Raw genomic sequence first — 12,440 nt, 5'->3', positions numbered from 1 at the left:
GAAGATGTGGCCGCAGGGAGGGAGAAATGAAACAGTGAAGAACTGCAGAGTAACTGAATTTTAAGTCAAGATGTGGTCAAAGAAATGGCTGAGGTGGACCGAAAGGAAGTGAGTTGTGAAGAGAAGATGGAGGTCAGAGTGAGATGCCTACAACCACACTGTGAGAGGTGAGAGAGTTTTTGATTATAACAAGGTCTATGGCTGGGCCATGGGAGTGGGTTGCTGCTTGAGAAGGAGAGGAAGGAGAGGAAGGAGAGGAAGGAGAGGAAGGAGAGGAAGGAGAGGAAGGAGAGGAAGGAGAGGAAGGAGAGGAAGGAGAGGAAGGAAGGAGAAGCCACGGGTCATCCACAAATGGAGGCTGAAGCCAGCAAGAATGTGACTGAGGTAGTAATGGAGAGACAGACAGTGAGACTGGTGCTAAAGCAATCAATGAACGAAGGAAAGTGATCAAAAGGGAAGTCACTATGACAATGACAAGCAGGGGTGACATAACCTGTTAGCATTATTTTTTTCAAGAGCTCAAATTGCAAGGGAAAAGAAAAAGTGGAAAGGGCAATAGGAAATAAAGAAGACACCAACATCTCCTACTTGCCCTCCAGCACCAAAGTGTAAGAGAAAAACAAAATCCCCATTTGAGATGGTCATAGGAAAAGCAGTGTAAAAAAATAACCAGGTTTCATGAACAGCACCTTTCAGAAGGAAAGGGGAACGTTCAGAGAAACGGAGGATGTAATGGATTTCGCTGACCATGAGCTCCATCAAGTACAGCAGAAGGGTTTGGGAAAGGAGTGGAGGGTGGGTCCCAGCAGTGGGGAACTTGAGTCAAATTAGGCTATGCACAAATCCATGAATCTAGATGACAAGAGATGACATTCGAAGTCTGAACTTCTTGGGCAAAATGAGGTGCACAGGATGAAACGCAAAACTGAAATAGTCTTAATGGTCTCTTAAGGTAAAAAACAACAACAACAAAAAACAAAACTAGGTCTAACTTGCCTCATTAAGACTAGCCTCTTATCTGCAGCAGCCTGCATGCTGCCGTCCCCCTCAACACAATTTCTTCAATTCTCTCCTTACCCAGGATAGATTCTAGAGCCAACATTATCATTTCTCCCTTGCAAAAATCCTCACTCCCTCTTCCTCTGCACCTGCCCCTGTTGCTGAAGGAAAAAACACAACACACCATATAGTCTAACTTTAAATTCCTAAAAACACATCTCAACACTGTTTAGCTACCGTATGTTTCCACAGAATGTTTGCTTTTCCCACTTTCCAAAATGACCATTTCAAACCATCTCCTTTTTTCCTCAAATATTCCACCCCCACCTCAGTTCTTATTTCACCAAGGAAAACACAAGCAGTACATGGAGCCGCCTCATGTTCCGACAGCAAGATCGGCCCATCTGTGTGCATCTAGACGCACACTTCCTGCATTCCCACTCATCCCTGCTCCTGCCAAAGACCAGTCCTTCCACCATTTCTGCTCTTATATTCTCAATGTCTTTGGTTCTTTATCCTTTCCCCTGCAAGATAATTTTTCCTTTTCTCCTATGTCATTCCTATGATGTATCACCCATCTTTTAAAAAAAAAATAACACATACAGACACACACACACACACACACACACAAAATCTCCCACTGCACACCCCAACCTTTTTTGCAAGAATTATTTCCAAATGCTGCCACCACTTCTTCAGTTTGCTTTCATCTCCTCCAACTGAGCTCCGTTCCCCAACTTCCACTAACACTGCTCTTGTCAGGGGCAGCCTCTGTCCAAATCACTCTGACAAATCCAATGGTCACTTTCAATTTCCACCTCATTTGACCTCATGGGAGCATGAGGTAAAACAGTTCTTTCTTGTGGCTTCTGGGAGACCACTGTTCTTGTTTTCTTCCTGCTTTGGTCTCTTCTGCTGGTTCCTCCTTCTCTGACCACCAAATACTATATGTGACTGTGATAAGGATCAGTACTGGTCCCCCTAATCATCTTCAGCTGTATGTATTCCAAAAGTAATCTTACCTATTTTTATGGGGGTAGAAATGATTTCTATGCCTGCTAATGATGACTCCTAAATCTTTATCTGCAGTCCTGAATTCTCCCCAGTACCCCAAACTCTGTACCCAACTGCCTATTTACATTTCCACTTAGATGTCTAAAAGGCACCTTAAATTCAATGCAGTCTAGGGAACTCTTTATTTTCTTCCCTAAATATTTCCTCCCAATTTTTCCCACCTCATGAACCAACACACCTATCTACCCCGTTAGCTTCTCAAGCCCAGTAACTTGAGGTCATCTCTGATTCCTCTTTTTCTCTCACATCTCACAACCAGTCTATGAATAATTCTGCTTACTCCATATCCAAAATATCTCCAGAATCTAGTAACTATTCACCACCTCCATGTTACCACCCTAGGACAAGTCATTATTATGGCTCACTGGGACTACTAAAACAAGCTTCTAATTCATCTCCCTGCTGCTACATGTCTCTCTCCTAAAAATTTATTCTTCAAACAGCAGGCAGAATGATCTTTTTTAAAACATAAACTGGGGCTTCCCTGGTGGCGCAGTGGTTGAGAATCTGCCTGCCAATGCAGGGGACACGGGTTCGAGCCCCGGTCTGGGAAGATCCCACATGCCACGGAGCAACTAGGCCCGTGAGCCACAATTACTGAGCCTGCGCACCTGGAGCCTATGCTCTGCAACAAGAGAGGCCGCGATAATGAGAGGCCCGCGCACCGCGATGAAGAGTGGCCCCCACTTGCCGCAACTAGAGAAAGCCCTCGCACAGAAACGAAGACCCAACACAGCCATAAATAAATAAATAATTAATTAATTAATTAATTTAAAAAAAACAAAACAAAACAAAACAAAACATAAACTGTTCACATCACTCTCTTTGTCAAAACCCACTTAGAGTATCTAATCACATTTTACATAAAAGCCAAAAAACCTTAGTTGGCTTACAAAATACTATATGATCCAGACTCTTTTACATCTTTACAATCTGCCCCCTCCTTCTTGCCTACTCTGCTCCATCCACATTGCCCTTCGAACATGCCAAGTTTATTCATGCCCAGAAGATTCACCCCTCAACACACACACACACACCCCACTACCACCTCTACCTCCACCAGCACCAACAAACTGAACTAAACAAAAACAAAAATGAAAAGCAAAAAAACTGTGCCAGATCATCTTATTATTCAGATCCTCAGTGAGGTCTTCCCTGACTACCTAATCTAAAACAGCCACCCAGTTACTCATGTGATTTGAATTCTCTATATAGCATTTGTCACAAACTCTATGATATTTTTTCATGTTTACTGATTCCCTCAGCTTTATCCCTATTTGCACCTCTTCACCTAACTGTAAGTTCAAGAACATGCTAACCATGACAGCTTAAACCACTGCATCAAGAAGTACATTATTAAATTAATGAACCTTATGCACTGTAACTTAAAGAACTTACCTTATCTACAGACATGCCTACTAAGCGATAAAAGATTGAATTCAAAACCAGGTCTACTGATAATAGTTCTTAACTAATATGCATATTATTTCTCTTTGCTACTGCTATTCTATCAATTTTCTCCTGTTCATCTTTTCAATTCACATTTGGACGTTCAACTTTATGCCATAAATAACCAGGTTCCTAATTCTTTCTTTTAATTCTTTCTCTTGCAACATCAAGGTAAATGTGTCTGGGCTTAAGGACATTAAATATCTCAAGCTCCTACAGAGTTTTACATGCAAGAAGTTGAGTTCTACATGAAAGTAAACTTATACTTCTCACACTATAAGCAAAATTGGGTATTGAAATTTTACTTTTAAATAAAATTTTATATAAGAAAAATACCCATTCATAATGACATTCTGCAGTAATATAAACTATGTTATTAAATTTATAAGAAAAATTCCTGAAGTAACTGGAAACCAGCAGTTACTACAACAGAATTTTCCCTTTGAAGATATGCTAGGTCACCAAGCAGAAAGTGCCATTAAACTAACTGTAAAAACAAAAACCTTGATGAGTCAATCTGAACTCATGTGCCTTCAAGAAGATTGGTATCAGGCTCTTACCTCATACGAGTAGGAGGGGTGGGTTGAGGGGAGGAAAGCATACTCACAAAGACAAATGGGACATGATGAGCACATACAAACACTCAAAAAAGAGAATTCAGGTAAGAAATGAGGGTAGAAAGAGAAGGATCCAGATCATATGCTCCAGATCTCCTAAAACGGATTCATAACTCTACTCTTTAACTAAAATTTAAACTCTCAAATGATGCAACATAAGCAACAGGTTTGTACAGAACCATGTAAGACAGTTTCAAAAAATCCATTCCCGGGCTTCCCTGGTGGCGCAGTGGTTGAGAATCTGCCTGCCAATGCAGGGGACACGGGTTCGAGCCCTGGTCTGGGAAGATCCCACATGCCGCGGAGCAACTAGGCCCGTGAGCCACGACTACTGAGCCTGCGCGTCTGGAGCCTGTGCTCCGCAACAAGAGAGGCCACGACAGTGAGAGGCCCGCGCACCACGATGAAGAGTGGCCCCCGCTCGCCGCAACTGGAGAAAGTCCTCGCACAGAAACGAAGACCCAACACAGCCAAAAATAAATAAATTAATTAATTAATTTATATAAAAAAAGAATCCCTAAAATGATTGGTTTAAAAAAAAAAAATCCATTCCCAAAAATTACTTCCAGCTAATCACTATGACTGAAAGAAAAGGTTCATAGAAAGCTTCTGATTAGTCAAACTCCAGTAAGAAATATTTTTCAAAACAGTATGTTCCAAATTAAAAAAAAAAAAAAGTATGCTCCACAGTGTCATGGGAATTCCCTGGTGGTCCAGTGGTTAGCACGCGGCACTTTCACTGCTGTGGGCCCAGGTTCTATCCCTGATCAGGGAACTAATATCTCACAAGGCACGCGGAGCAGCCAAAAAAACAAAGTATGTTCCACAGCATCACAGAAGCAACTGCAGCAAAACTACCCAAATCCCAATGCTTTTACCAGAAAAAGCACATGTGTTTGTTTTCTACTTACCAGTCCTAAAATAATTAATAAGTGAATCTCTAGTAATTCCTGGAACCTTGCAGGTGGCAAACAGCATTCGGAATTGATTCATATCTAGAGGAGTATTTCCAACTTTATGAACAGGCAATTTTTCTCTATTAAAACAAACCAAAAAAGTATATTGACCAAGAAATCATTATAAAATTTATAAACCAAACAGTCACACCTATAGTATTCATCCCCAAACGAGTAAATTAAGCTTCTCAACATTGTGGGACCTGAGACCTTGGGTAAATATGTAACCAAATTGACATAACTATCCTTACTTTCTTAATAGCTGCCAGTAGTTCAAGATATGCCAAAGACTTATACTTCCTCTTTCCAATTGCGTGCCTTCCTTTGGAGGCCAGTAGTGTTCAATATGGCTTGCAGGACCGCCGAAGTTGACATGCAGTTGTGATGGTATACGAACATCCAGGTAGGCAACATTCAGCCACCAGTCTTCCAGCTAAAAGAAATTAAGAACGTCAGCCTAATGCTACTGATAATACTTCAGTGTGTAACTGCTGGGGGGAAAAAAGCTCTATTTGTCCTTTTTTCTTTAATTAGTCTTCAACACTTAAAAACATGTTTCGTTTTAAATCATCACAGATATTAAAAAACGGTACTGTGATCATTTCTTTCTTTCAGAATTATGGGATCTGAATTAAGTACTATTCAGTTCAACTACATTATCAAAAACGTGAAACAAGAAAGCACTGAAACAAACACCTTCAGACCGATCATACTGAAATCACCAAGTACTCAAAGTACCAAGAGTACCCAACAAAGTACTCTAGGTGTGTTTTCTCAGAGTACCTGGGGTACAACAGATATTCAACAAATCCTCAATTATAACAATTATTAAGGCACTTATAATTTTCCTATTTCCTTTTTCATAGAAATATGAAAACTTTTCAGTAGGCTTAAAACTAATTTGGATTTTTCACTGACACCACTTTCTATGTGTCCCTCTTTCACAACATTCAGCTGAATTTCATGTATAAGTAAGTGGATCTCATCAAATTACCTGGAGCTCTTTTTGAAGAATTTGATGTTATAAACTATAATCAGTCATTTGGAAAAAGATATAAGTGAAAAGGATACAGGCAGAACAACAACTTCTTTACCTTTACCCTAATTAAAGTCACTCAAGGCTCAAGATTGAGAAAAAAGGAATCTTGAGGTATAAAATTTTATTATTCCATCATAGGCATCAAAGGACAATGAGAAGATCAACTTGCTTTTTATTTCTAAAACTAAATGACAGTTACAATCATTATTTCTAGATTAAGGCAATATCTTAAATTATGAAAACTCATGCTCTGGTTTGTACTACAGAAGCAGAGTAGTTAAGAAGAAAAAGTCAAAGAAGATTCCTTGTGGCAAATTACTGAGATCCTCAGTAATTATTAAACCACTGTCTCCTCAATCTACCTAACTGAAACACAGAATACTCATAACCATTCTCCACTCCAGCTTTGTAATGGCCCTTTTCTCCTACGTACTGTTTAAATATTTGTATGCCACCAATGTGATGTGTATTTTAGTGTTGTGGGACTTTGATTATCTGGGCAAAATGTTTTTCTCAAGCATGGTCTACAGATGACCTGCATCAGAACCACATGGAGTAGTTGTTAAAATAAGGATTTCTGGGCCCCCATTCCAGAGATACTGAACCACAATCACTGGTCCCAGGAACTCTGCATTTTAACAAGTTCCCCAATAGGACAGGAGCCCACACACAACACTTAAAACTCCCCAGAGTTAAACAATTCACTCATTCTTTTGGATGATGATAAAGACAACAATAACGGTAAGGATTTTACAGTACAGGAATAATTTTAAAAAGAAAGCCAGATACACTTTGATTTTTCATTAAGTATCAATATTCTAATTCTAAGTACAATAACATAAATACCCAATTTCTTTTTTCTTTTGCCCTTTCAAGTAATTTCTGCTGCAATTTTTCTCCAATACCATTTTGAAATTTTTGGACAATTGCTTCAGTTTTCTTATATTCTTCTTCATTTGCAAATGGCTTTACTATAAAGAAAAAAATATGCATTAAAGTACTTAGATATCAAGTACCACAAACTCACCTCAGTTATTATTACTTACACAAATCTTGACTCAGTTATATAAAACACTTATGTATTAGAGCAGTCCACTAAATTATAATCGAGTTTACAACATGAAAATGGCTGAAAAGCAATAATGCAAAATACTGGAAAAAATAAAACAGTGGATACTATGTAGTCTGATAACTACTTCCCCAAAATTATTTAAAAATCATTCTGGACGATGATAGTTAAAATGACATACAGGACTATCATCTAGCTACTAGTCCAATAGGAAAGTAAATCCTGTTTAGCCATGACTGAGAGAAATTAAAGCTTCTTTCCATTAATGTTGAAGCAGAGCCTTAAACATTATGAATGTAAGTGCAATATGTATGTAAATTTCAGTGTAAAGCCTTCCCAGAGCAGTGTAGGGTCCCTTCTGGCCAATAACGATTTCCCTCACACAGAGGCACACACACACACACACACACACACACACACACACACAAAGTATACAGGGGTATACTTAGGAATTATACCTAGTCAATGAAAACCAAGTGTTCTGAAAATTAAGCTATAGATGAAAGTAAATTAGAAATCAAGGGACATTAATATCTTCCTTTTGTTTTATTTTTGTCACTTCAAAGTCTTCTTAAAGTTAATTTAAATAGCTGCATTCAGAGAGCACAAGTGAATAATCAGTGAATTTTTTAAAAAAGAAACTAGAATTCCAAGATGAAAGTAGGTGCGAAAAAAATTTAAAAAAAAAAATCAGAGGGCTTCCAATTAAACAAAGGGAACTAAGGTCATAAATTTATCTTCACTTCTAGAAATTCACTAAAATGAGAGTAATTAAAAAGGCATATATTCATAAGGACATAGAAAATGAAAGAAGAGAGGATAGCAGACAAGTTAACATTTTACAAATTAAAAAACATGTAGGAAAATGGTGACTGACCGCAGAATGGAGAAAGCATAGACAGCCTGGAAAGTGGAATGTAGTGGGAGACGGGAGGGTTAGGTGCAAACCAACAAGCAAGCCAACTCCTGCAGCAGAACCCCAGGAAAGTTCAAGAATTCAAGACACATGGACTTCTAAAGGCAAGGAACAAAGTGAGGCTGAAAAAAGGACAACTGCTTCAACGTCGGTAAAAGCAGCAGACAACCACCCCATCCACATACGTCCCTGTAGATCTTCTCCATTCTAGAAAGCCAGGCAACTCCTTCCCAATGGCACTAGAAATCTGAAGGTTTACTCTTAGGAGAAGTTGTACCAAACAAGCAGAATACATGGATTCTAGCTCATATTTTAAAAAGAGGGATTACAATGAAAGTGCACACCAGAACAATGAGCCCTCCTGCACCCCTCTCCACTCCGCTCCCAAAACACTAGCAGTCAGGCTTATGCCTTCGCAACAAAAGATGAGAGAATTCTTCTTTGGGGAAGCTATCAATCAGTCCACGAGAAAGGAGTAGTGGTATCTGGATATGTCCCAATGGAACTGCTAGATCTCTGCCCTATTACCCTTCAAGGCTCATTATAAGGCCCACTTGTCGCCAAGGTCTACCCACGCACACCGAGCTCCCAGTCAGCTTCTTAGGGTCTGACTCAAATATGAATGACTAAGGATTGCCAGATATTTGAGGAAAGCCTCTAACATAACAGTCAGAGAGTAGAACAAACCAAAAAAGGACTAATGATATCAAACAGTAAATGGACCAAAAAGGGACAGGTACTAAAAATGAAAGGAAAACAATTTTTTAATTAAAAGCTTCGCCCAGAAGGACCCAGATCCAAGAAATAGGAGTTGCTCTCAGAAAGAGAAAAGAAGGGAGGAGAGAACTATAAAGGAAATGAAATTTTAAAAATTTCCTACAACTGAAGAACATGATTTTTTACATGGAAGGGACCCACTGAGTGTTCAGAGAAATAAATGACAAAACCTACACACCATGGGACATCACTGAGATACTCAGAATAACAGGGATAAAGAAAAGGTTTCCAAACACATCCAGGGAGTGAAAAACAGCAGGTCACATTATAGGATCAAATACCAGAATGGCATCAGATTTCTCAAGAGGAGCAAATGAACAGTGCCTTCAAAACTTACGAAAAAGCCATTTCCAACCCAGAATTCTATACTCAGCCAAACAGTCAAGTATGAGTAGCATAAATACATTCTTAGGTCATAACATTCGTTTCCTCCCAGACACCCTATCTCAAATAGCTACTGAAGATTTACTTCACCAAAATAAGGGAATAAAAGAGGAAGACAGAACCCAGGAACCATGGAATACAACACAGGAGACAAAGGTGAAGAGAACAGCCAGGATGATGGCTACGGGAGAGCCCCAGGGTAAGCGTTGTCCAGCCAGCTTGACAAAAGTGAACACTGATTGGAACAAGAAGGTAGGGGGCCCCAGGAGGGATGTCTCCAAGAAGAAATAAAACTGACGGACTATCATATGTATTTAAATGGATTCAGGGATTTTAGGTGTAGTGAAGTATTTGGGAGTGAATTAGTTGTGGATACAAAGCATACTAAGCAAATGAAAAATGAGGAAAAACCCAAAAATGCAGCAAAAAGGTAATCAAAGTACTGTACACTGAATGGGTCTCTTGTGAATAACTGCATAACCACAAACCCTCAATGGTCAGGTAAATCAATTCAGGTAAATACTGATTTAAATCAGGTGAACACTAATTTAACTGCAAATGGTGATTTCTTACAACTACACTGAGAAAATGAGAGGGAAAATGTGGATATGTTAGACTGCATAAACGTTGGGAAACGAAGGTGGAGGTTAGGGGGTGTAGGACAGCTAAATCTACATCTTTTTAGGAACTAATATATAACATCTACGACTAAAAAAAAAAAATCCAAGAAATAGTAGTATATAAGAATGTTAGTTTAAATCTGGAGGTAAACACAAGACGCAGATAAAATATTTGAAAATGCTTGCCTAAGGGCATGGGATTGGCAGTGGGGGAAATGAGGCAGAGGACTACTACTTCTTATTGTAAGCCTAAAAGTACTACCTGGCTTTTTAAACTATGGAAAAATTAACGTGAGAGAGAAAGACAGAAATGTTTTGGACATTTTAAGGATAATTTTAATTATCATAAGCCTAGAGGAAAAAGCAATTAGACCCTCATCAACTTCTAATAATTTCGCAGTTTTCTAAGTTGCTAGCAATATTAATATATGCTAAAAGATTACAAACATACCTGATTCAAGGTATTTCTTTAATGATTCTTCAAGTGAAGGAACAGGCAGTGATGGAAGAGAATCCTGATACTGAAATGTTCTTTCTTCAGTTGATTTAGCCAACTGATTTTCCATGATGCGATCACAATAGGAAAACTAAAGGAAAAAAAAAGCCCTCATCTCACAATTCAATTTCATAAATATTCTTTTAGATGCTAGTGTCAACTCACTACATCACTATTTAGTGACCACAGTGTATCTAGGACTTGGTCCTAGTCCTTAGGAATTCATTAACTTGTCAGAGAGAGAAAACCAATTAAAAAAAAAAAAAAAGTGTAGAGTCAAATGTGCTAGAGGTCAAGGAGTGATCAGTGAGACCAGTATAATTGTCATTTATTGAGCACCTACTATTTGCCAAGTACTACAATAAGTGTTATAGAAAATGTGTTCTCTCTCTCATATTCATACTATCTCTGAAAGGTGGCGTTCACTGCCATTTTACATAAGAAGTCAAAACTTAGAGAGATTTAGTAAATTGCCTAAGGTCAAACGAACAACTCAAATCCAGATCTGTTTGACCACAATCTTCCTCCCATACAAAGGCTACATGATAGTGGGTGAGGGGACTTACAGTAGGTCTAAATGGGTAGGTAGAATTCAGATGTGTAGAAAAGTATAATGGGCTGAGAGAAAGAACTTTGAAGAGGAAAATACGAAAAGCAGTGGAAGAGTCACCCAACTATAGAGTTACAAAATGTTACAGAGTACATAAATCATATGACAGGCTGCTGTAACCTAATCCTGCAGTGGTGTGAGGCCTATACAGAATGATCTCAAGTATCCCAAAGCAATCTTGTACATTTTCCACAGATGTATTAATTTTCAGAAAAATCAAAGTAATACAAAATGTGAATAAAGAGATTCCTCAAAGAAGCCTTTATAAATTATATATTAAAATAGCAGTTGAGAAATGAAGAAACATTAATATTGAATAAGAATTTCCTGTCCTTTCAAATACTACTTGTTAAAACTAATAGCAAAGCCAAATAAAATATTCAACTCAGAAAGTTACAGAATAAAACATTATAAAAAACAATGGTGTGGCAGAGACTGTTTTCAGCCAATATAACTTTCCCCCTTCTTTCTTAACAGAATCCTGAGTTTCAGCTGGGTAGACAGCCATATAGCTGTATCTTTCCTACTCTCCCTTGGAGCTCAGTATGGCTTTGCGACGTATATATTGCCTCCAGATCATTCCCCTGTAAGGAACTACAGGTGTTCTCCTGTGCTTTCTCTCCTCCTCACTGCCTATCAGGAAAGTCCCAACTGGAAGAGCACTTTGGACCCATTTACAGGAGCCACGTACTGAGGCTGTCAGAATCTTCCTACTAGCCCTGGACTCCTTCTTCTAGATATATCAAAAAAAAAAAATCTTTTATTAATGCCATTGTAGTTTGGCTTTCTTTGTTAGGGGAGAAGAGCTTAGCCTACACCACTAATATAAAAAGATAACCCCAAAAATGAGGTACAACAAAGATCTCAATTTCTCTGCTTCTTCCTTTCTAAATAGGAAGAAGCACTTCACTTTCACCAGCCGTAAACATGCCTTTAGATCGAATAGAAATGTAGATCTGGGTCCAAATACCAACTCGCCATTTTCTAGCCATATGCCCCTGCACAAATAACTTTACCTGAATTTCTTCATCTGTAGAGAGGATACTCAAAGAATCAGACAGAGTTGTTGTTAGGGTTTCGGTTTTTTTTTTTTTTAATACCTGCAAAACTGCACTGTAAAAATAATCTAGTTTTGAGACAACCATATCAGGCTAGGTAGAATTTCTATGAGCTGCTCCCACGATTCTGCCCCCTCTAATACGCAGAACCTGTGAATATGAGATTATCAATTCCTTGACTGTGATGGTGTTATTGCACAATTGACCTTATTTGAAGTAGGGAGGTTATCCAGGTGGGCCTAATCTAATCACTTGAGCCCTCTGGAGCAGAAAGCTTTCTCCAGGAGGTGTCAGAAGACTAGTCAGGGAGATTAAAAACATGAAAAGGATTGGAGGTGCTATCTGGCTTTGAAAATGCAGGTGGTCTTGTGGAACT

General features: G+C 38.7%; 1 protein-coding gene across 4 annotated transcripts in view; it reads right to left on the bottom strand.

The window, feature by feature from the left end:
* The window catches only part of CROT (carnitine O-octanoyltransferase), a 106,124-nt gene that overhangs the window by 92,291 nt on the left and 1,393 nt on the right, over window positions 1-12,440 (bottom strand). For all 4 annotated transcript variants that reach the window (XM_068550483.1, XM_068550486.1, XM_068550482.1 and 1 more), the window contains exons 3-6: window positions 10,352-10,487; window positions 6,981-7,105; window positions 5,347-5,528; window positions 5,051-5,175 (exon numbers count right to left, since the gene is read on the bottom strand). In XM_068550483.1, coding sequence (XP_068406584.1) covers window positions 5,051-5,175; window positions 5,347-5,528; window positions 6,981-7,105; window positions 10,352-10,466 — 547 coding nt within the window. In that variant the 5' untranslated portion in view covers window positions 10,467-10,487. The remainder of the gene's footprint in view (window positions 1-5,050; window positions 5,176-5,346; window positions 5,529-6,980; window positions 7,106-10,351; window positions 10,488-12,440) is intronic.

The sequence above is a fragment of the Eschrichtius robustus genome, chromosome 8, assembly GCF_028021215.1.
Source record: "Eschrichtius robustus isolate mEscRob2 chromosome 8, mEscRob2.pri, whole genome shotgun sequence".
Lineage (NCBI taxonomy): Eukaryota > Metazoa > Chordata > Mammalia > Artiodactyla > Eschrichtiidae > Eschrichtius > Eschrichtius robustus.
Note: the sequence above shows the minus strand (reverse complement) of the source record. Positions and strands in the feature narration are given on the sequence as shown.